This window comes from Haliaeetus albicilla, chromosome 5, assembly GCF_947461875.1.
Source record: "Haliaeetus albicilla chromosome 5, bHalAlb1.1, whole genome shotgun sequence".
Classification (NCBI taxonomy): domain Eukaryota; kingdom Metazoa; phylum Chordata; class Aves; order Accipitriformes; family Accipitridae; genus Haliaeetus; species Haliaeetus albicilla.
In genome coordinates this window covers 11,766,931-11,792,140 of record NC_091487.1, presented here as the reverse complement: position 1 = coordinate 11,792,140, position 25,210 = coordinate 11,766,931, and the positions used below count along the sequence as shown (strand labels likewise).

The 25,210-nt window shown below is 35.4% G+C and overlaps 1 protein-coding gene across 8 annotated transcripts in view; it reads left to right on the top strand.

Moving 5' to 3' along the window:
- KLC1 (kinesin light chain 1) overlaps nt 1-25,193 on the top strand; it is a 49,414-nt gene extending 24,221 nt beyond the window's left edge. For 2 of the 8 annotated variants that reach the window (XM_069783338.1, XM_069783339.1), the window contains exons 5-16: nt 715-940; nt 1,488-1,575; nt 2,305-2,406; nt 3,049-3,222; nt 3,347-3,446; nt 4,324-4,373; nt 4,463-4,530; nt 6,056-6,164; nt 9,659-9,820; nt 15,115-15,245; nt 19,909-19,975; nt 21,312-25,193. In XM_069783338.1, coding sequence (XP_069639439.1) covers nt 715-940; nt 1,488-1,575; nt 2,305-2,406; nt 3,049-3,222; nt 3,347-3,446; nt 4,324-4,373; nt 4,463-4,530; nt 6,056-6,164; nt 9,659-9,820; nt 15,115-15,245; nt 19,909-19,975; nt 21,312-21,377 — 1,343 coding nt within the window. In that variant the 3' untranslated portion in view covers nt 21,378-25,193. Of the gene's footprint in view, nt 1-714; nt 941-1,487; nt 1,576-2,304; nt 2,407-3,048; nt 3,223-3,346; nt 3,447-4,323; nt 4,374-4,462; nt 4,531-6,055; nt 6,165-9,658; nt 9,821-10,943; nt 12,734-13,760; nt 14,391-15,114; nt 15,246-19,908; nt 19,976-21,311 lie in introns of those variants that run through there. The other 6 variants (XM_069783340.1, XM_069783342.1, XM_069783341.1 and 3 more) reach the window with 6 other exon arrangements.
- Nucleotides 25,194-25,210: the final 17 nt, after the last annotated feature.

Below are 25,210 nucleotides of genomic sequence, written 5' to 3'. Positions count from 1 at the left end.
ACAAAAGGGGGAGTAGATTTTTGGGGGGTGTAGGAGGGTGGGGATTGCAACAACCAAAGGTTAGGAGCTACTGGAGAATAAGTGGCTAAGCCTGAGGGTTAGTAAGTAAAACCTAAAGGTTGACACTGGCTGTGATGACTTTTTGCCTTTTCTCTTGCAACTGTTATTTGTGGCATCCAAGGTGTTTTAATCCTTTATGTGCCAACCTAAAGTACTACTTGGTATAGCAAACAAAGGGAAACAAAAAAAATTTGTATATTTAGAGAAGGAGAATAAATGAAAAAGGACAAATAATTTGAGCTTTTCTGCAGGTATTTGGCTTGTCTATGTTTAATGTTCCTTTCCATAGAGAATGTCAATATTTGTAAGTGCAAAATTATGACATAATCTTGAGAATTGTTAATTATTTGCTGAGCTGAAATAGTTTCCTACTTTCTTCATTGGTTTATTACATTTATGTGGTCCTTTGAGCTGATAGAAGTGTAAAATAATATTAATAGAATACTGGACAGAATACGTAGAATAAAATGGTTATATTTTCACTGTTACTGTCCACGACTGCATGACTGCTGTGAAGTATGTGCTAATACTAATGCTTTGTACTGAAGAAATAAAATTCAGTGAGTCTCATTTTGTGTCATTGAGCAGTAATGTTAAGATGTTTTCGTTACAGTCATCTTTTAAACAACTTGAAATCTTGCGGATTTTTTTCAGTTCAACAGCAGCATAGCAGTGCAGCAGCTGCTGCCCAACAAGGTGGCTATGAAATTCCAGCAAGATTAAGGACACTTCATAATCTTGTTATTCAGTACGCTTCCCAAGGTAGATATGAGGTTGCTGTACCTCTCTGTAAACAAGCTCTTGAAGATCTGGAGAAGACTTCAGGTCATGATCATCCTGATGTTGCCACTATGTTGAACATACTTGCTTTGGTGTACAGGTTTGTATACTGGCATAGATAAATATCAGTTAAATAAATAGCTAATCTTTGGCTTTAACCTGTTAATGTTCAGACTAACATTTTTTTACTTCTATTTTCCATTCCATTTATTTTCCATTCTCTGCTTTTTATTAAAACCCTCAAGAGGGTCCTGCAATATTTGTATGTCTCCCCATACTTAAACAAGTTGGCTGCATTTTTGCCTGTGACTTTGTTGTGGGAGTGAAGCTGGTTTTGATACTTGGGGTGGTTTGTTTTGGTTTCGTTTGGATTTTTTTATCTACTGAGGGGACGTGTCTTGATTACCCACTTACAGATAACCTAGAGGTATAAATTGGCCAGCAGTGTAGAAGTAGTGCATGCTAGTCCTTAACCAGCAAACTACTTCACAGTTACAGGCTTCAGGATTTTATTTCCTGATTTCTCAATATATTCTCAATTACTCCTCTTTTGTACTAGCTTCTTTAGGCCAGTACTGAAGTCAGCTTAATTTTTATGACTTTCTTTTCTGAATCCCCAGTATTAATTATTACTCTTTAACATTTAGAGACCAGAACAAATACAAAGATGCAGCAAATCTCCTGAATGATGCCTTGGCTATCCGTGAAAAGACTTTGGGCAAAGATCATCCAGCGGTTTGTATACATGCAATATCATATTTTTGGTTGTGTTTTTCACTGAATTTTTTTCAACTCATTCTAATATTAAACTCAACAGGAAAGTTTTTAAGACCTGGCTTATCTCTAAACAGTACAGGTAGGAGGCCACAATGCAACATTCTTCATTTTCTCTTAAATATTTAACGTACCTTTTGAGCATTATATTCAATACTGTTTCACCACAAATGACTCGCACATATTTGGATTGCATGGATTTTCTATGGGAAATTAATTTGTGAAGAAAGATTTTTAATTTGCTTACTCAAATCGCTTTATTAAACTCAAATTGAAGGGGTACTTCTGATTTGTTTTACTGCTGCTTTTAAATGAAATGTAAATCAAGCTTTTGTACTTGGTGTTTAAAATTAATGTGATTATCTCACTTCATGTAGCCTGTGTGAAGCAGGGCAGCTCTGAGTATAGATGTGAGAGGTAACTTTGTAAGAGAAGAACATATGAAGAAAATGGATGCACTAAATGACATTTCCACAAATGAAGCGAAAATATTTAATGATTTTGGTTTTTTCCTTTCGTCATTTCTGTATGTATGCATTCAATAATAATTTTTTCTTCATTTGCAAATTTCGAGAGGTCTCCCCTGTGCATGGAAAATTTGAAAACATGAATGCATTGCAGATGTGTTCATTTGTCAGATACTTGTATCAGCAAATTCCAGTGTAATTAATATTTCTTTACTGTTGACAGGTGGCAGCAACTCTAAACAATCTTGCAGTACTTTATGGTAAACGGGGAAAGTACAAAGAAGCTGAACCATTGTGTAAGCGAGCTCTGGAAATCAGAGAAAAGGTATGAGTAAAAGAATACAGCACATTTGAATGGATTTTCTGAGGGAGAGGGCAAAGTTAAACACTTTTTTAGTGTTTTGGTTGCGTAGATCTGTCAGATAAACTGCAGAGTTAGCAATGCCCTAGTAGTTAGGAGTGTCTGAAATTCAAAACAGTAGTAAATTCCAGTAGTCCTACGGAGCTGTTGGAGCATTCTGGGTGTATTCTAAATTCTGTCTAGTGCAATAAACCTTCTTTACCTTTTTCTTTCCTCTCTTATATTTAAGTAATCTTTCATTTGACAAGAGCATTGGAATTAAAAATGAAGCATCATTAAAATTTTTAAGTTGATTATTCTATGACTATGTGGATATTTATTTTAGTCCATGAGACTGAATGCCTGCATCTTTCAGGCTTTGTAGAATATGCTGCATACAATGTTATTATACTACTTACATTATTCCTGTTTGAATTGTTCTACAGCATTCTCAGTTTGTAATAGAATTGGGTAATTTTCATATCTTTCAAATGCAAATACTGCTTTTGTCATCCTCATGTTGAATTGATGGGGAACAAAAACTAATGGGGTATTTCTAAATGATGCATTTCTAAACCCTGATATGATGATTGGAGCATGTTTTAATACAAGGTATTTCGTTTTCAGGTCCTGGGGAAAGATCACCCTGATGTTGCCAAACAATTAAATAACCTGGCTTTACTATGTCAGAACCAGGGTAAATATGAGGAGGTTGAATACTACTATCAGAGGGCACTGGAAATTTACCAAACTAAGCTAGGACCAGATGATCCAAATGTTGCAAAAACAAAGAATAACCTGGTAAGCCTTTTATAAAGTAAATCTAAGAAATGCACCTTTATTCAGCATGTATTGTATTTATTGTTTATCAAGCTAAATAAAACAGCGTGCTGATATCTTTTGGGGGGGGTATTTTGTTTTTTAGGCATCCTGCTATCTAAAACAGGGCAAATTTAAGCAAGCGGAAACTTTATACAAAGAGATTCTTACTCGTGCTCATGAACGGGAATTTGGCTCTGTAGATGGTAAGAAACTGAGTCCCTAGATTTGAATGTATGTTTCATTTTTGTAGTTACTATGAAATAAAATCTGCAGGAAGTTAATTGTATCCTGATTAAAATAGTTGTCTGCTTGAGATAGACTTAAAAAGTGAGATTATAGATGCATTGAAGTACATTTGTCGTAAAAAAGCATTTAGATACAGCAGTAACACTTGATTCAAAATGAGAGTTTTTCTTACATGAGGTAGACTTGGTAGGTTTATGTTTTATGGATTGTATTTCTGGCATAATTTATCTTATGCCCAACCAAAACCAATTTTGGTATTTTTATAGAGGCAGAAAAATGTATGTCACTTTGCAGTCACAGGAAAAAGTCAGTGCAGGATTTTTAATGATACAATAAATACATTGTTAATGTGAGTCCTCCATTAATACATTGAAAGAATGCGGAAAATACCCTTAAATTGTGAATTGCATTTGACTTCAATGTACAGTGTATTTTATCAACTGTAAATCACAGTGAAGAATTTTCACTGCATTCCATCACAAGAGCTTATGCACCACTTAGTAATTGTCAAAACAGTTGTTAGGATAAAAGAAATAAATGCGTATTATCTAGCACAGAACTAAGCACACGACAAATCGATGGCAGCATATACTGACTTCAAAGCTTCTCAGAAGTAACTGTTTCTCAGTTCAGATAAGAAAAGACAGAATTGTAAAACTATAAAAGAAGAGGTGCTTGTTTTATTTATCTGCTGCTTGTAGTATGGACAGTAAGCCTTTTTTGTGGTGGTGATAGTATAATTCTCTGGTTCACAACTTCATTTCAGAAGGGTGAAAAATGATGAATACTTTGTAGTTTTTTACTTCTATAAAATATTTTCTTCTGTTTCATCAGATGAAAATAAGCCTATTTGGATGCATGCAGAAGAGAGGGAAGAATGCAAAGTAAGGCCATTGTCATAAATCTTTTTTGGAACTTCTACTTATTTAAGTTACAAATCAGTTATTTTTCTTCAACATTACTTTTGTTTTAGGGAAAGCAAAAAGATGGCACATCTTTTGGAGAGTATGGTGGCTGGTACAAAGCTTGCAAAGTTGACAGGTGGGTAATTTCTTTACAGGACAAACAATGCAGCAATACCCGGTATGCAGAAATGTCAGATTAAAGCATGTTTAAAATTGAAACTAAACCAGCTGCTTGCTTAGGACTATAAAAACTATAGTATTAAAAATTCGGGAACACAGTAGCAGTTTTCAAGTCCCAAGGTTGCTTTTAATCTAGGCTGGTTAGATCTAGTAAGTGACATAAAAATTCACCAGTTGCGTTCTTGGCAGTCCTTCACATGGAAGCATAGGTCATCTTTCTTTCTTTTTATACTGTTGGTTGGCATACATGCTCTCCCTGCCCCAGCAAGACCTCTAGAGAGGGCCAGAAGCAAAAAGGAGACTGTGCAAGTAACTGAGCCTTGAGTTTTCTAGCTGGCACAAGAAAACAAAATTAAACTGGCAGAATTCAGCATTATTTGAGCTTCTAAAGCTTGAAGAATATAGTTTTGTGTGATTTAAAATCTGAACTTCAAAATGGAAGAAGAGAAACAGGGACTTCAGCTTGGATTATACTTGATGAAATATTTTTTGTTTGCTTTAATTTTGTTCCTTAACTGCCTTTTTTTAATGTGCAGGTGGTACAATGCAAGAAAAAACCTGCACCTAGTACTGATAATGTTCAGTGAGGGGTTTTAATTTCTTCAGTGTTTGAGTTAGTGTGTTTAACAAGCAACAGAACCTTTGTATTGTTGAAATCTACTCTTTTTCTCCATCTTGAACTCTGGGTGCAAGACATTTTGCTGGTTTGTTTTTCATGTACTAGTTCATTGTAATGCATGAGGAAATCTTTTCTCTGCTGTTACTGGAGCAAAACTTCATGCAACAATTCTGTGACTGAGCTAATTCTCATAGTCTCATTGAAACAAACATGTCTTGTTGGAGAGTGACTTGTTAATGGAATGTGTGGTGGGTTTTTTTTCTAATTTTTTTTTCCTTTACTGTTCAAGCATAGTTTGAATGCATAGAAACTGCAAATAGGTGTTAAGTAAAAGCTGATGAAAGGAACTTTTGATTTGTTTTGTGACAAACACATGCTACAGTAATGGTCACTGTATGCATGAGTAGGCATATTTTCTGGAAGCTTCACAATTACTTAGTTGGACACACTCAGATTGAGCTAAATTTTCACCTCAAGGTGCATCTGGAAGCAGACTGAGTAGATCTAGAGGCTAGTTAATAACTTCCACTTTCAGGGCTGTTGACTAATCATAGCGTGAGCTGTTAATGCACTGTGAAAGGGGTTAACAGGTTTTTCCACGTACATGAAGTACAAAACAAATCAAATAATTAAGTTTGGAAAAGACCTCTAAGATCATAAAGTCCCACCGTCAACCCAACACCACCATGCCACTAAACCAACCATATACAGTGTAGTATATTTCAAGACAGACTTACTAAATAATTATAAGAAATATGACAAATACTATATTAATTTAAGTTTTTATTAGTTTGTGAATTGAGAAGAGTTGAGTGTGTGTGTCTGTGTATATATATACTTCTTTTTTTTCTTCTTTAAATAGTCCAACAGTAACAACTACCTTAAAGAACCTTGGGGCACTTTACAGACGACAGGGCAAATTTGAAGCTGCTGAAACATTAGAAGAGGCAGCAATGAGGTCTCGTAAACAGGCAAGTATGATAATTCGCCTTAATGATATTTCTGCATTATGGTCATGCAGATTTTCAACTTCAGTATCTTATTGTACATGCAGAATATATAAACTTCTAGCTATTCAGTGTCTGGTGCCTGGTGTTGCCCTCTAATTTCAGTCTGAACTGGTCATAAACTGATCCCATCTTAACACTTGCAAACTGGTTAATTGCTGGGGCAGTGGCACCATGTACCGGGGGCATGACTCACATTGAGGGTGAAATTGTGTGGAAGATGGAAGAGCAGAAAACACTGTGTTGGCCAGTAGTCCTCAGTGGGCTACAAGTCCTGTGAGAGAGACTGTAGTTAGGGGAAAACGGAGAGTTTCTGTTGATAATCTCCTTTGCCAGTAATGCTGTTCTATTTTTAATAAGGAGCTGTCAAACTTACAAATGTTCTGTTTCTGCATACAACTGACTGACTGGTGCAGACCTTTAGAAGACCATTATAAATTTATTAGTTGCTGTTTCTGTTACTTTTGCAAACCAATGGAATGGATATTACAGTTTAAGGGGGCACTATTTTTCTTTTAATGTGGAGAAGTTCTGTGCTGTCTCTGTGCTCTCAAATCTGCAGTTCAAGTAACCCTTTCTCAGTCTTAGAAGGTTGGAGAGAGTTTGTTTTTGTTGGGGTTTTATTGGCTTTTTGGTTTTCCTTTCCCTTTTGGATGATTTGATACAATGTCTTTTTTATAAAAGTACTTAAGACTGGACAAGCAAACACAGCTTGTCAGTGTTAAAATGGAAAGCAAAATAAGAAAATATAAGTGAATAAAAAAATTGGAAAGTTCAATTTTAATTTCATTTTTATGCAATAGTAAATAAGATCTGTATTTGTTTTCAGAAGTGGTTTGTTTTGTTTTGTGTTTTTTTTTTCTTATATGTCCATGTAAAGTTCTAAACTCAAATTCTAAATTCAAGTAAACTGACTTAAGTGATGGACCATATCTTTATTGATAATGTACTGGTTTTTATTGGTTATACTGATTTTGAAGTTGTATTTTAAAGAATGATACTGCAGTGTTTGATCTATATAGAAGCAGATTTCTGGAAAAGAGGGAGAGCAGAAAAGCTCCTGGCAAACCTCATGCTCTTCTGGTGAATTCAGCAACAGTTCCCTTTGATATAAGGTGGCATAAGTTCTTTCTTCCACAAAAAATGATGGAAGACTTTAGAGTGTTTGCCAAATAAATGGAATGAGACTGGTAAGAGGGAAGTATGAATCTGGGAGAAAACTTCTTTGGCAAGGAAAATTGAAGGGTGGAGGGGAAATAGTTGATACAGATACTTTCTTTAACTGAGGATGATTTTCACATGCTTTTACTGAAGGTTAATTTTCAGTGTGTCTCATTCAAATGTGATTTGAAAGTAAGAAATGAATGTGCGCTGCATCTTAACATATTTGCTTTGGTTCTTAGTTTTAGTGTCACCATTACAAGTGGTAATTTTTTAGCGCAAACAGATACAACCAGGATAAATTGATGTAATATAATAGTAATAAGAAGACTGGAAGAAAACGTAGCTTGTAGTTACGTTTGTTCCCTTTTTTAATATAAAAAAAAAATCAACAAACAAAATGGAGCACCAACTGCTCAAGTTTTAAATTTTTACTGGGAAGCTTGGAATTGGTTATTTGGAAATTAAGGATGGGAGGATCTTGCCATTGGAGAAGTCCCTTTCAGAGTCCCTGTTTAATCAGTCTGCTTCTGGCTTGCCAGTACCGCTGCAAAAACTGTTCTTGTCTCCATTTTCCATAGAGCCGGCTGGAGGCTTGCTGCTGCTACTTTATTGTTATTACGCATGCTTCGAATTTTCACTGGTGCATCATATACCACCTATACCATAATATATCACATTATGCACAGCACTAGTTCTGGAAGTGTAGGAAACAATGCTGTCTTACTAGCAGCATTTAAAACTACCTTTCTATTCTAGGTCATTAAAGGAAGACAGACAGGGTTAATGCATTTCCCCTTTTCAGCTAAAAGCAAAGAGGTACTTCTGTTCCCAGGTGTGGAAAAGTATCACTCCTCCACAGCTCTGTTCTCCTTCATGCATGTTTTGTTCACTTCAGCTGCTGGGATGTCTACGCTAGATTTCTGAAGACCGGTGAAGTTTTTTGTCCTTCATCTTTCATGACAGAATGGAACAAACTGGGAAAGTGCAGTTCCCTGTCCCTTCATTTTTTAAATTTTTTTTAACAAAAAATTTTTTTTTTAAGTGAGGTGAATGAGAGATGATATAGCTTCAGAATAGAACCTAGAGTATGTATGTGATACATTACCTCCTTAGTGGTGATTTTCAGCCATTTTGAGCCTACGCTTCTCTACTGTCTGAGAGCTCTAGCCACTTTTCTGTACCTTATAGCCCTGTGGAAGTGAAAAATATGACCATTATATGTTGGTTTCATGCGTCATTGTGTGTAGAATTCCATTAGGGAGGGCTGTTTTGCTCTTCAGTTAGTGGAAGGCAGCTATATGGGAACCAAGAACCTGATTTCTCCATGCCACTAGAACAACTTTCATTCTTCATTAATGAACTTTACTGTTACGTGGCATTTTGGCATGATTTTCACTTTCTGTATTGTGGTAGACACTCTGGATTTGTTGCACAGATCCGCTGCTCCATTTGCTGCTAAGGCTGCCCAGTGAAAGTTGCAGAATACTTTATTATGTGTAAGGCATTCATCTGGGTTCTCTTTCTGTCAGCAAATACCGTTTATGACGTGGAGTAGGTTTATTATAAAGAAAACAGAACTGAAAATAAGTATGACTTGAACTTTGTTAATTCCTAGTTTCTGTGTTAAATATTTTGCCTTTAGTGCAGGGTTTTCATAGAAGGTATTTTAGCACTTTTAAGATACTTAAAGGATTATTTGGTAATTGATGGGCATTCCTTAACACAAAGTAAACATATTTTATTGACCACATATATAGTCTGTTCTATTACAAGCTTATTTTCTATTTGATTTCTTTCTGAAGGATAAATTATACTGCTGTGCCAAGTGTCATATGTCAGTATTTTTAAATAACACAACCTGTGTCTTAGGTATTAGATACTCAGACACCTGCAACGTTCTTTCCAAAAGTGGGTGAATACTGCACCATTGGATAGGTGGAAAACTGAGAATTGCGTTGACTTTTCATGATGTATAAATTGCTAAATATTAAGCTGGGGCCAGATGGCTTAAGGTAAGTGACAGGAACACCACAAGGCTTTGACAAGTGATAGGGAAGGAGGAAAAGAATGGCAAGTCACTGAATTCTCAAACTACCAGGCTGTCTGTCCACTTCATGCTGTGTTGATTCCTGCAGTGTATAAAGGGCAACTCAACTGCCCTTTGAAAGCAGAGTTGGGGTGGTGGAGTTACGGGTTGGTTTGACTTCTTTCTTGGTGTGGTTATTGTATGTAAGTTGTAGATTAATACAGCTTGTAATAAAATGAAGCCTTTTCCCATTTTGTCTAATTCTCAGGGTCTTGACAATGTTCATAAACAGAGAGTTGCTGAAGTGCTGAATGACCCTGAGAGCATAGAAAAAAGGCGAAGCCGAGAAAGCCTCAATGTTGATGTGGTAAAGTACGAGAGTGGTCCTGATGGAGGCGAGGAAGTGAGTATGAGCGTAGAATGGAATGGGGTAAGTACAGTACACAGTTTAAGAAAATAGCCTAGATAAATTATCACCGTAACAAATATGGTTGTCATTCACCAGCCTATTGTGTTTTCAATAGTTTCTTGGTTGATCTACTTTGTATTTTGTAATTTTGCAGAATCAATTAAGAAATGAAGAATAACATTTTGTTTATCATAACATAATGTAAAAAAAATTGTAATATTTTAAAATTTTAAAACATCGTTTCTGTTGTTGTCCTGAATGGTGAAATTTCTTCCAGAATCCCAAGCAGCTGTATTTAACTCTTAAGTTGTTTAATGCTGATTGAGTGTCCTGGTTATGGTCTGGTGTACAATTGCTTGTCAGTGGTTTCTTTTTACTGGTAGAAATATTCTGGCAATTAACTAACTTTTGCTTTTGTCCTTTTGGTGCCATATTTGCCCATATTTTAAATGTTTCTTCTAAAAATAGTGCATCTGTTCAAATCACAAAGAACATTTGCTATGGAGATGTGTTGGGTGTTATCAGTTTTAGAGTAAATCAAAATGATCAGTCTAACACTAAAATGATTCTAATCTCCTTACCCAACTTGTTAGAGGAAATAATATCACTTTTCAAGCTGCTATACAAGCCACTTTAAGAAGCAGTGCCATCACATAGCAATGTGATCGTAAGTTCACATTTCTTAAGTGAAATATTAATATCACTTTCCTGTATTAGAATTTGACTGGAGTAAGGGCTTGTTCCTATTTGTTTCCCATATATTGGCTTCACTGTGGAACACTGATTGTCATAAAGTAAAAACATATATATAAAATGTGATTACATATGCATTTTTCTAACCATTGTTTTCTTTTAATTTGAAAGGTAGTGCAAGCTTTCAGTTATTGATCTGGCTTATGTAGTTGTTTGCTTCTGTCACCAGCTTTCCCATGCTTTATCCCATTGCTGGCAATGGGATATATATTGCTCTGTTAACTAACTCCTAGCTGCAGTTCTGCTGAAAATGTTCTTTTAGATTATAAAAGTGGTGTTGCCTGCTTTTGCTGTATGGGAGGGGAAGTAGCCTACTTTGCAATATTGAGTGTTCTGAAGTTTCGTTTCTCTTAAAATAGCAATCTTTTTTTTTTTTTTCTTCTTTTTTTAGCCACATGAGACAAAGTTTAGCATTCCAAAGAAACCTCGATAAAACGCATACTGCTTTAGTCTTAAAGGAGAATGTTCTTTCCATCTTTGCTTTTGTCTCTTTATTATTGTTTTCTTGGCATTGGTGTTCTCAGTGCCAAGACAGTCAATCAGCATCTGTTGTGAATAATACTGCATCATTAATAAAGCCAAAGTAAGGTTGGATAACTCTTTTTTTTTAATTCTCATTTTGCCCGTTCAGTGTTAGAACTGTGTACTGTACTCCTCCCTTAATTTTTGCTGTACTTTGCATGACTATATGTTCTAAATGGATTAAACTTTTTTCTGTTATTGACATTAATTAAACAAGCATGCAGGTTTTGGATTGAAAGGACCTTCTGTGGAAAAGCAATAGACAGTATTTCTAGGTCAATATTTGAATCAAACTCAGTGATAAAATTTGTTGATCTGAAAAATTAGATTTTGACCTCTCAGGGCAAACAAACTTTTCATTTTTAGTGTGCTGAAGTGACATTGCTTTATTTTCATCTTTGTTCTTTTTTTCTCCTTTTAAGAGAAGGTATTTTGTATTACATGTTTTACATAAAGTGGGCAACTCTCTCTCCCTCTACCCTGCTAGTGTTTCTATCTCAGTGCTATTCTTTCCTCTACTTTATATTGTGTAGGTTTTTTTACCTTCGTGTGTTTCCTCCAGACAAAATATTCTGATTCATAAAGTATAGTAGAATTTTTTACTTCAGTGTGCAGAGCCTGAAGAGAGGCCTGCCTTTTCCATTTAAATTCTTCTGAAGTCATCAAGCTGACTCATGGTTTTGATTGTCAGAGAGAATAGGTGGAGTGTGTAAAGCAATGAACTTCAACAAAAAATTTTTGTTGGAAGATTTACTGTAATTAAGTGACTTCCATATGTAATGTAATCCATATTAAGCATTATAGTCTTTGATGTAATATCTTACACTCTTACAAAAAGACCCGAAATACCTATTGAAGTAAATCTGCCATTAACTATTAAAACAGACATGTTAAGTGACATTGCATAGTGCATTTTTACATGTTTCTTGTGAAGTCCATCCCTTAAAGTTAGCTTGAAAATGCAAATAAATACTCAGTCTTAAAAATTCAAGGTAGAAATCCCAGGATTTGTATCCCGTATTACATTTGTATATAAAAAATGACAGTGGTATCTGTAGTTGGCATTTCTGTAAATTGATCTTGCAGCCAGTTGCAGGACAAAAATCTTTGTGATGTGATAGTGCTTAATTTAAGATAATGTTCTCAATGTGAAGAAGTATCTTTTCTTATTCTGACCCATATGCTTCAAAAAGACAAGCTTTTGGGCATGTAAGTCTGCTTTCAGGTGTGAAATGAAAGCAATAAATTTCTCTGCCATAGACTAGCTGGTAAGAGTTGCTCTTGTTTAATAAGAAGTGTCAGACAGTCAGAGGCGCATTGTAGCAGACAACTGCAAAGTACAGGAGGTGATGATGGTGGGGAGGTGTAAGCAAAAGTAATAAGGTGATTCTCATTCTGAGTGACATAAAAATTGGCAATTAAACTTTGCTGCAAATGGATATCTCTTGTGATTATTTTTTGTTGTTGTTTACACTGGATTTAGGACTTTTTTTAATCCTAAGCTTATGTTTTAAAGATGTTTTGTTAATCATGCAGTCAGTCAGTGTTTAACTTGGGAGTTTGATGTTTTTATTTCAGATCTGAAGTACCCAAAAGCTTGTCTGCTTATTCCTAATGTGCTAGTTAGCATAATAAAAGTTATACTCTCCAACTACCAAATTTGTCTTGCCTTTATTCTTTGAATCATTATCACTACTATAGCATTGCTGATTTAAGACCGCAGGAATAATTAGCCTTTTCACTGACCTAATACTTCTAATCGGAATTTCGACTTCAGTTTATTCAGTCCTGCAGAGCTGAAGTCTGTTTTAAAGTGTGAACAATATATGCAATTTAGTTTGAAACATAAATAATCAGATTTTGATCTTCTGATCACGTGGTAGCAAGGCATTTTGCTATTTCCAAGAATAATTTTAATTACTGTTCATTCCTTGCTATAGGTAAAGGCTCTCAAAACAATTTCTTAAGACTGTCAGTAATGGTCTGTGTGCTTACACCAAGAATGGAAAGTGTGTTAATTGAACCACAGCTTATTTTTAAAGGTGGATTCTTTCTGCTGCCTCACTGCATTAGGGGGAGAAGTTTCCACTTGGATTATATATATACACACAGATATGTTCTAAAAAATATTCATGAAACTGAATTGCCACAAGTCAGTTGGATTCTAATTCCTTAAAGGAATGAACAGAATTTTGTCTGGAGGTTAGGGGAAGACCTCTTTCTTCTTGCAGTTCTGTTTTGAGGAAAATTCCTGACAGAAGTTAAAGCTGAAATGAATGCACCTTGCTCTGTTCCTTTCTTCTGTTGTTTTTTTTCTTTATTTTTATTTTTGTGTTAGTCAGCTGAAAAAAAAATCCTTTCTTTGTTTACAAAATGTAATACTAAAGCTATGCCTTCTTGAAGGTGTTTTGTATTTTATACAAATTCTAACTTAAAGAATGCACAGCATCGTTCATGCTCATTTGTAAGTTGCATATTAGTGATATAGACGAAACTGTATAAAGATATATGTTCTGGTAATTGCAAGGGCCTGCACTTTGTTCTTAAGGGCAGTCCAAATACTTACTCCAGAAAAAATTGTTTTGAATGTGACCTAGAAATACTGTAAACATAACTGTTCAAAATTGAAAACTGTTGAATTTTTCCCAACAGTTTCATTCAGTTTTTCTCTCTCCATTTCTGACAGGCCTAGATGCCTTTTGTGATTCTTATACTGTCTCCTGCATGACGGGCGTGCACCATCTTCAAGCTTTAACTTCTCTCTTCAGTACTGACTGCTGTGTTTTAGCAAACCCCTTAAGATTCTTGTCAGAGCTACACTTCCCTGTAAACTGGCCATTCCTTCAGTGCTGGTGTCTTTATTTGGTTTTCTATTTCTGTACATGTGTAGCTTTGCCAGATATGTATCTAGTCATACAAAATGTTATTACAACCATTTGCTGTGTGTAATACATTAGTAAAAAAAAAGTAATAATGAACTTTATAAGTAGCTGTTCACTATGGAAAAAAGGTAGTTAAAAGTATCACACAAGGTATTATTGAAATGGCATGATGGTGATCTTTACAGGAGAAAAACCAAACAAACCCCATAAAAGTAAGGCATGTTCTCCAAGTGCTTTAAAATGTATTTAGAGACCTATTACATGGTTAACATCAATATGGAACTCTGGATGTCTTCACTTATGATTATTCTAAAGTAGCATTGCTGTTTAGTCTTTGTGTGAGATTTTGGCAATTATGCTTTTCTCTACTAATCTTGGTGTTCAGTGATTTGTGTATTTGTCTTTCTAACTTCTAATAAACTCACTCCAACTCAGGTGTCTGTCTTTGTCTGCTTAGTAGTACTTTACTTTCTTCTTTTACAATTCTTCTTTCATAATCATGTGGGATTTCTGTGAAGTAGGAGGTGTTCATTTCTTCTAATCTTACTAAACTGTTGGGGTTTTTTAAGAGTAAATAGAATTGTGGTCAGTTGGAAATTTCTTTGGATCAGCACAGCAATGTAAGACACGAATACATGTATGAAAAACTCATTTCATTGTGTTTTACGTTTTCTTTGGTGAAAGTTAAAACGAAGCACAGGAATTTAACCATACATGTTTCTGATCAGAAGTATTTTTGTTTAAGGATTTTAGGATTAATTAAACATGTTTGCAAGTAATGTAGATGTTTAGAAGGAATAATACAGGTTTTTTTCTTAGACTGATGGAATGCTTTTGCTTGGGGCTTGTACTCTGTTAACCACAGTGCGCTCATATGAAATGGTAACATGGTGAATTATTTGACTACTGTGGTGGGTTTGTACTGATTATTATGAATCATGGCTTGAGCATGTCTTCACGCTTTAGAAATCTTTGTTACAGTTTGGAACACGTTTGTTTTGGTAAAGTTGTAGCTATATGGTATTACGTGTTTAAGTAATTGTACCAAGTATGTATTAATAGCAATAAAAAAAAAATTCATCAGTGAAATGTTTTTGAGCCAGGTTTGGGGGAGGGCAAGAAACTCTTGCAGTTTCACATTTGTTCAATTTTTTTCAGGATGGCACTGGATCTTTAAAACGCAGTGGTTCCTTTAGCAAACTTCGTGCTTCCATTAGACGGAGCAGTGAGAAGCTGGTTAGAAAGCTGAAGGGAGGAAGTTCACGGGACAGTGAACCAAAGAATCCAGGGTAATTATTTATTCTTAGCTGTGCTAGCGTGCCTTCATTCTGTGCCCCCACTGTAGCCTAGTGTAGTACCTAGGGCAGTGTTTTCTTCTCTGCTTAGCTAACTGCATATCATAACAGATTTATATCTTAAAGAAAAATAAAATAGGAAATAATTTCTTATAATGAAAGTTCTGTAACATCTGAGGAATTATCTGTGCTTTTAAGAGTTAACTCAATTTTAACAGTGTTTTTTCCCTTTTTACTGGTTTAGCCACTCGAAGAATAGAAAAGCCTCATGGAATTATTGATAAATGTTAGTTACCTGCAGAATTCTCCTTTTCACACAGCAGTGAAGAATAATAAAGGTTATTGGTTTTTACAGTAAAAGCTTGAATACAGTAAACCCACAACTAACATTCTTGATACAGCTTAGTATCTTGATACAGCTTTATATATTGCTGTGGGTATAAAGGGAATTACCAACTTGAGCCCTTCTCAGTTTCTATTTTGGAAAACACAGATTTCAGAGAGCAGAGGAGAACGTTGAAAAACTTGAACCTAGTTGTCCATCTCTAACATTTTGGCCTCAGTGAAGTCAGTGGTAAAAACTCAAATTTTAATGGATCTGACTTCTCACTCTTTCCTATTTACCATATGATTGTGGATTTGGATATATGTACTATTTCTAATAAATGCCTAAAAACATCCATTGTTTATTGGCCGCTGCAGAGAAGCTGAAATGTTAAAATGTACTACTGTTTTTCATAATATCGCTCATGGGTATTCCCCCTCATCCCCAACATAATTGCAATCAGTTTTGCAGGGTTTTTTCCCCTTGCTGTGGAAAACTGCAGTTCATTTAGTTGGCAGGAAACTGTATGACAATGTGAATTTGAACTTGCGCTTTAAAACAGTTAAATTGGAGAACTTGGAGCAACTTCTGATGGAGCAACTGGACCTATGAGTAATATAGTAGATGATGATGATGGTAACACCCAAGGCAGTGATCTGGAGGCAGGGTCTCAATGTGGTTTTGTAAGTGCTCCAATGAAGTTTTGCTTTATTGTTTTTATGTGGCTGTAAAACATTGTGTACAGCTGCAATACACGTAGAATTTGCTTCCTCACATATCTCTTTCAAATTCAGGCTGATCTGATTTTTTAGAATTGTTAATTAAAATTTCACTCTCAGCTGCCAGAGACTTGATGTTGAAGGCACTGAATCAAATTCAAGGTCAAAAATCCCTTTGCATTAATTGATAGATCATTAAGGACTGCCTCTGAGATGATAGATTGGGAATAAACTGTGAAAAGCATGTGATTAGAAGAAGGAAATATGTAAATGTAAAATGCTTTAGGGAAAACAAGCAAATGCAAGACAAAATAGAATAAAAGGGATTTCCTTCTTTGTCTTCAGTATTAGTATTTTTATACATTGGTTTTCTGTTTCTATTCAATTCTGTCTACAGTTCATACATCATAGTTCAGGTATATTCTTGTATGAGTAGATGCATATATTCATAGCTAATTTTGTATTTTCTCCTAATTTTTGGGAGACATGGGAAGGTTTTTCAGTTTCTTGAAAGACGAAGAGTTTTATTCCTTGTTCTCTATAGTAAATAGAGATACCTTTTTCTGCAGGTAAAGTAACTCTGTGATTATAGGTGTAGAAAATTACGCTTACATATAACTGAAGACATTTGGCTTTGCAGTGTCCTGTAAGAACTCCTCTGCCTTTTTATTCTGTGCACTTCAGTAGTGCTACTTGACCAATGTAGAAGTAACCTGCCCACATTCACATAAATTATATTGTGGGGTCTGTATCACCAGATAAGATTTCTTCATATAAAGACATCAGTGTGAAACAAATTTGAAAACAAAGCGATATCTTTCTTGCTTTTCCTTTTTGACAAAATATTCTTGTTTTTTAGATGTCACCGTAGTTCTCAAAGAATAATTTATTCTTAAACCTTGCAATAAGTGTGTTGCATTGACAGACTTTTATGTAGATATGCACGCTGAAAAGATTACAATTTCTGTTCTTGTAATGTATAGACATTTTTTAATCCTAACTTATATTAGCTGGTTTTAATAACAAATGCAAAGATTCCTGGTATTAAACACCAGCTTTGTAGATCATGAAGCATAGCTGTACATATTGATATTCCAAGAAGTCATTTTGATTTCATTTTCTGAAGAAACTTTAGTAAATTGATTTAATTTTTTTCTGCTTCTGAGGTTAATAAAAGGGATATTCAGCTTTTATTATGCAAACCTTTTGTTTTTAGTGTCTTTGTTAGCTGAATATTACAATACTGACATAGCATACATAGGAATCATTTTTGCTATGAAGTCAGCCACTCTAGGTGGAAGATTCATTTGCCTCCCTCCTTACCAGTATGCCTCTGCATCCCCTGCCTGTGTGTCTATGAAGACTTTATTTTGAAACTGGTTTACATCTGTTGTTTATACTGTGCTTCTGTAAATAGTAATTGACAGTGGTGGTATGATTTTGAATGAGAAATACTCAAATAGAAATACTTTAATACCACAGCATGAAAGAAAGACTTAGTTTTCATGTTGTTGCTTGATACAGAAGGTTGGAGAGAATAAAGTGGAAAACTCATCAGGGAAATTGTTTCTTTAAAATAATGCAAAAGTCTTTCTGACAAAGAACAAATCTCTTAAGAACTGTTCTTTGAAACATACAATACCTGAAGCATGGTATCAGTTCGTTCTTTATCGTATTTCTGAATTCAGTTCTGTAAAAATTTAACTTCGCTTAATTAGTGTTAGGTTTGATTTATTTCAGTTTGAAAATTTTGATCATACAGCAGAACAGTTAAGATTTGTAGTTTAAAAGAGGGGGGGGAAAAAAGCTTTCATTATTGCTATTACTTACGCACCAGAAAAACAACTGCATGCAATTTGTGTGATCATGTTTCTAACATGGAGGGAATTAAAAGTGCATTTGCCAGACTAAAGTTCTTAAGTATGTTGATTTAAAAACAAACAAAACCAACCCCAGCCCACAAACAAAATAGTATCTCATGCATGATTAAAAATTTCTTTTTTGATTGGCACTTCAGCAAGAACCTAAAAATACTTGTGTAAATTTTTACTGGTGGATTTTCTATTTCCCTGGAATGTTTTCTGTAAGCCTTTATGCTCTTTTGAAGAGTTTTATGTAATGTTTTGTTTGTGTTTTAAAGATTAACTTACTTTGACTTCCATATATAACCTCTGTTGTACATGTTTCATTGAATAAATGAGAGGAGTATACCATGCATGAGTCCTTGCTTTGTTGTTGCTAACACTCATGTCAAATATTTTAAATTGTGTGCATTCTAGCTTTTGAAACGTTCAGATTTAGTGCTAGGAAAAAACAGTAAGCCTATGCTATGTGGCAGCTGGTGCCTGTGTTTGTTAGTGTTTTGGTTCCTTTTTCTGCTAAGCCTTTGCTTTATGAAAGCATTTATAACTCGTGCTTGATTTTGACTGTTAGTAGTCTTGCTTCAGTAGAAAGAAAAACTGGTGAATATCTAATGTGATCTGTATGGATAAACCTTTCCATGTTATTGGAAGGCATTGGAAACTTTGCATTATCCAGTTGTCTCAAAAGCTGTAGGTAGCCCTGCAGGATTAGGGCCTTACTGTCTTGTGAATAGTTCATCAAATATATATTCAAAGCCCTCATGTAGTAGTTTTGAAATAGTTAAAGAGCTAGTGAAAAATCAAAGCAAATGTAGAACATTCTGAGTAATGTACAGACACTTTGGGATAAAGGACATCAGACGTTCCTGTTGTAGTCACCAAGATGATAGGAATCTTAAGACTAATCTTGAATTCTGTTACACACACTTTAAAATATTTTTGTTAAATTTTGTATATGTTTGAGAAATGTAGATAAATTATTAATCCTCATCCCAAACAACAGTAGATATTACTGTTAATGCAGTGATATTTTGCCTGTCAGTAGCTCCTGTGTAGGTGGTGATTTTTTTTTTTTTCCCCCTTATCTCCTTATCTGTTGCTTTCAGTACAGTATTGTAGGGTTGTTACTACGGCTCAGAGCATTGTAAAGCCAAAAGCATAACCAGAGTTAATAGCAGCAACCATCTTATTTCCCTTTACTTTGAAATGAATGAAGATAAAAGATTTTAAAATGCTTTTTGAAATAGATTCTGGAGACTTACCTAGATGAGGCAGAAAGTACTAAACTAATGTTTATTGTAGCTTTTCCGAGTTAAATGCTGCCTATGTGACAAACTTATTCCTATTTCACATTTTTTCTCCTAAACTGTCTGAATGTTTTGATGCTTTTGTAAGAAGCTGCATAAAATTGAAACTGAGAATGAATTAATTAAAAATCAATGCTAAGTCAGTGTATGTATTTGATATGCTTTAAAAATTGAGATTTTGAGTTGAAATGAAATCAGTTGCCTGAAATGTTTAAGCTCTAAGGAGCTTGTAATTTTTTTGGTTTTATATGTAATTCAGAACCGAATATAAACATATTCTAAGTTACGTAGTTACCTTAAAGGGTATCCCTCAGATCAGTTTTGGGGCATTGTTCCAAATCCCTTAACTGTGCATTGCTCATTGTTATACTTGTGTTTTTAGAGCTGTTAGTTTTCAGCTATTCTGATTGGTTTATCCTTGCATGTTCACTGTCCTGGTTGCAGCATGAAGCGTGCCAGTTCTCTGAATGTTCTTAACATGGGTGGCAAGGCTACTGAAGATCATTTTCAAGTAAGAAGCCCTACAATACTCTTACAAAAATAGGTATCATAAGTAGGGTTTGAGATAAAAGAGCATGATAAATAATAAAACAACAAACTCCTAGTGATTGGTAAGATCCTACTCCAGTAAGATGCTTAAAGCGTCTGCTTAAGGCATCATTCTGTAACTCTTTTGTGAATTATGTGTAATGTTAAGCAAGTGCTTAACTCCGACCAGTTGGACCTTTTAACTATTACAGAGGATAGGAAACTTCTGGAATGTTATGTTCTTGTAAATGCTGCTTAAAAACAAAAGAACTTTTAAAGCCCAGTTACCAAGTATTTTTTACATGAGCCCCTTTATTGCAAAGGGCCCAATCATCTTAATTGCTGTACATTTTCAGATTCCCTTAAATGCGACTTCAGTTGTTTCTGAGGTTGCACAGGAGCAGTCTCTAAAAGTTTGTCTGATCTATGTTATGCTTTTCCTAATATAAAACCTTCTTATTTTGCTTAACCGTATATGGTGTGCTCAATTGCTACTTCCCATTTTCTGTTTTTACCTAATAAGTCACTGTTTCTTATATTGTCAAACAAGCTAGCAATGTTCTGCGTTCTAAACACTGTTGTGCATTTTACTAACACAGTAACTGCAACTAATTTTAGGAAGACAAAATTGCTTCTGTACTAACAAAATGTACACGAGGATCTTCTTCGCTATTTGTCCTACAGTAGCAAGAAAGCCCAAACTGTATGGCTCTCATTTTACTGTTGAGTGGCATAAAGGTGTCTAAACTATATTATCTCTAATGAACATACTGCAGAGCTTTCTGTGGTGTGAAATGTATGCAAAACTTAGCTTAGAGTGACGTTCAGCCAAAAAAAAAAAAATCCTGGGTAAAGCATAATTCTTTGCAGCAGCAGTGCCAAGGTTTGAAAATGCTGTGCCCCTAAAATGGATCCTTAGTATATAATTGATGTGACTTCCAGAAGAGTAATTTATTGTTTGTTTATACGCTGTGATATTAAAATTGGTTCTCACTTCTTGTGAACTTTTCTCGTTCACCCACCATAGACACATGGCAATTCCCATAGATGGGCTTTTGCATTTCTGGTAAGACTTGGGTCAGGATTGTAAAGGCTGTATATACTTACCAATAGATATTTTCAGCATTGCTAGTTAAAAGTTGGGGGAAAAAGATGTTTATTAGAACACAGGAAAAGTCTCCCTACCCAACATGAACAAGGCCAGTTCTCTGTAGTTCTTCATATTTGTTGAAGCTAGTAATTTTGTTTATTTGCTTGAACTGTCTGGACATCTGCTTAATTTATTTGTTTGTTTGTTTGTTTTTTTCCCCTTCACACAGGAACGAAATAATTGTCTGACAGACTCAAGAGCTCTGAGTGTCAGTCATACTGATTTGGCGCATTGAGATTCTTGGACAGAAGCTAGCTAATATTCCTTTGTGAATAAAGAAGCACTGAGACCTTCAAAGCTTTGGTTCCTCATCATTATGTATAGGAACATCTAGTTTGTAGACTTTTGGGTTTTTTTCCTCCAATGGACTGCTGTTTTTACTTTTCTAAATAGGGACAATTTTAAACACAGCATTAGTGGGTATTTTCTTCTACAGGAAAACTATATAGATATATATTGCTCATTGCACTGCTCCCATTCATGCTACTTAAAGTTGATTTCTTTAATACATCTGAATATTACAGCAGCCAAAAAAATTTAAAAATACAAACATATTTAAAGCATACCAAAATGCAAACGTGTTTGAAAATGCAGGCAAAATTAAATGCGTAGTGCTAAATATATACAGTGCTGGAATGAGAAAAGGATAAATTTATGCGCATTACTGTATAAATTCAGATTGAGCATACTGTATTGGTGGGGCTTTCCTTTGCACCACTGATTAATGTTAGAAACCTTAGCTGGCAAAACAGCACTTAGACATGGCTTACTGAACCACTAGATCAAGCTGTTAAATTTTACAGAAGAGATGGTTGGGGTTACATTACATACAGATAGCGTGAATAGCAATACCTGTGACCAGAACTTTGATGCTTGTTGATATACGTCTTAGGGCACAATAGGCGATAGAGACAGGACAGTTCATGTTGATCAGGAGAAATGGAAATTGTTTTGACCTTTGCGTTGTATGGTTGAAGAATACTGAAGTTTTGGACTGCAACTGTCCCAGAGCAGCTGCTGTTGCTCTTAGGGAGACATCAAGCCTCAGGTTGACTTTCTTGCTTGTCCACTGGAATTCACAATCCCATTCTCTGTATGCTGAAAGTGCTCCAACATTTCCTTATGCTTATCCCAAATCCTGCTTTTCTCCGTAATAGCCGATGACAGCAGAAGCAGGCAACTGCACGCTAGGCTGTTACACTGTGGAGTAGCTGCTGTGCAAAGGACCACTCAAATCCTAAGGGCCCCAGTGGAAGCACTAGATGGCTGTAAGTGGCAAGCAACTCGTTTGACCACACATCCATGTTAAATCTACTTACGGTTAATATATATGCTGTCTGTATACAGGACTGCTGCTGGAACAAAGTATGTATGTTTTAAGTATTTTATAGATGCTAGTATTTCCTTTTGCTTTTCTGTAAAGCTTGTAATTTTGTTCATCTTTTGTAAAAATTCTTATTCATGTGAAGCTGGATGAGAAAGTAAAAAAAAACCAACCAGTGTGTGTACAAATGTATTTGTGGTCATAGTTGTGAGTTGGAAAATGCCGAACAAAATTAACTTTGGGAAAAGCTGGAATATTCATTCAAGGTTAGCACCAACTGATGGAGGTAAAACATAGTGACATAAGCAAGTTTTAATATTTGAACAAGGTGTGAAGAGTCATTAGAATTAGTACTTCGTAGAAGTATTTGAGTGGCTTTGCATCTGGTCTTAAGTTGTGTTACAATACCTGATGCAAAAAGTTGTATATGTAATGCACTTGACTATGTTTACCAGGAGGTACCTTATTAGCATCTCTTTAAAGCAAGCTGTGTATGGTATAACTGCCATAAAGACAGTTTAGAAATGGTGAGATATGATGCTGCTAATATGTAGAAGTTTTAGCACAGAGTAGTGCAATTCATTAAAGAACCTGAGCAAGAACAGATTGTTGCTCAGTTATCTTAACAATATATACTCATAATGTAGACTCTAGAGTTTTAATCTTTTTATTAAGAGCTTTTTATAGTAAAAAATACATAATATATATACTTTTTCTTTTCCCCCTAAAGCAAAACATGTTATATACACCCATTGGTGAAGTCAGTTCTCTGCACAAAGCCAGACCGAGCTAGCTTTGCAGAAGGAACTGTACCTCAGGTTGCCAGGCTGGGTGGGTGCCCGTCTCCAACCAACAGTCAGGCCGGGGAGGCGGCAGGAGAACCCTCTGCCGCAGCCGGTGCCGCTGCGGTGGCGTCATCTGTCCCTCCAGCTGTACCATGAGAAACTCTCACTGCAAACACCCCTCGCAGTCCACCTGTTTCACACCAGCACGATGCTACTGCTATAGGAGTGGCTCAGCAGGCCTTGGAATACGCGTTTCTGTAGAGCTCAGTGTTTCACTCAGAGACCGTTATAAAAGTCTGGCTTCCAAAAAAACCACGAAACTAGACACAGAACTGATTTCGGTAATAAGGAATTACTTAAATTGAAAAATGTATTTTCCACATTCATCTTACAACTTTGAAGGAAAATTATTTTTGCAGCTCTCCAAAAAAAGCACAACACCCACAAAACAAAAACCCACCCAAACTTTTGTAAATAGCAATAAAATATTTAACCATGCCATTACAATTAAACCTTAAAATGCAAGACTGTGGTATGTTGATGGTGATAGTGAGGAAACTTCCTCCTTTAGGAAGGAAGTACTCCTTCCTGAAGATCCTCCTTTAGAAGGATTGTACTGTTGATGGCATTACTAGTACTGTGCTTTTAAATGTTTTAAACCTTTATATAGTATTTTAAAGTGTTGGAAGATTTAAGTTGTTGAGCTACTGCTTATTAAACAATTCTTATATTTAAAAGGTTAATTTTTTTTTTTCAGAGAAGAAACAAATTTCCAGACTTACTTAATGCATAAATCCCCAAGAATGATAGCCAAGTCCTTACAGTTATGAGCCAATGAGCTGTTTGCAGTTTGAGAAGAACTTGTAAAGTACAAAAACAAAGTTAAGGTCAACATTCCTTGTGTTTGAATCATGAATGAATTACTGTCAGGACATGGTTTGTATACATGTAAATTTCAGGTGGGCTTCTCAGTTTGCTTTTATGTAAGATTTTCTTTCTGAATTTCCTCTATTCCAATTGTAACCAACAGTCTGCATAAAGTATAAAACTGGATACCTAATTGTATAATTCTTGGATGTCTTCAGTACCAAACTAAATCAACAGCTCTGTTGAAACAGAAAACTAGAAAAGACCCTCAAAATTGACAGACATCTTGTTAGAAACTAAGTGCAACTGTGGTAGTGCTGCTGTGTTTTTAATCTAGCATGTTTGTCCTTCCCCGGAATTGTAAGGGTGAACTTCATTAAAAACGTAATGGGGACTCTAGGTTAGGCCAGTTCCTCTAGATTCTCCTATGAACGGTGGCTCGCTCTTCTGGGGCATACAGTCAGGGAGGGTTGCACGTAGGATGACTGACACATTGAATTGCTACCGATAGAGAGGTGCCTGTTGCCCTTCTGTCTCGCTGTGTGCTAGTCTTTAGGAATATTGGCAATATTTGGTCTTGAGTTTAGATCTTACGAAATATCATTGTAAAATGTAACTGTTTCATGATTTGCTCCTCTTTCAGAGGAATACCTGAACTGTTGGTGTGATGTTTGTGCCTGCAGTACTGCAGTGATAGCACTTAAACAATGGAAAAACAATTGGACATGTTACCTAGAGTTTGTACCTTTTCTTAAAACAAGCACCTCCTGTCCCGTCCCTGCAAGCCCTCCTGAATGGTAGTAACTTAAAATGGTTTTAAGCTTGAGAAGTATTTGTGCTTAAATTGTATCATTTGAATCCAGTAATTTTGAAAATGGTGTGGTCCTGTTGTAAATATAAGTAAAAGGGGTGTGCAGTGCTTTGTTGAAAGTGTGTTTACAATACTTGATGAGTTCAAGTTAATTTAGTTTTTGTTATGCAGGTCATGTATTTTGTCTGAAAGCTGCTAAGAGAATTGCATTTTCATTAATGTTAGCCTGTACTGAGAGAATAAATGTTAAAAGATGTGATGCCATGAAGTTTACAGTTTCA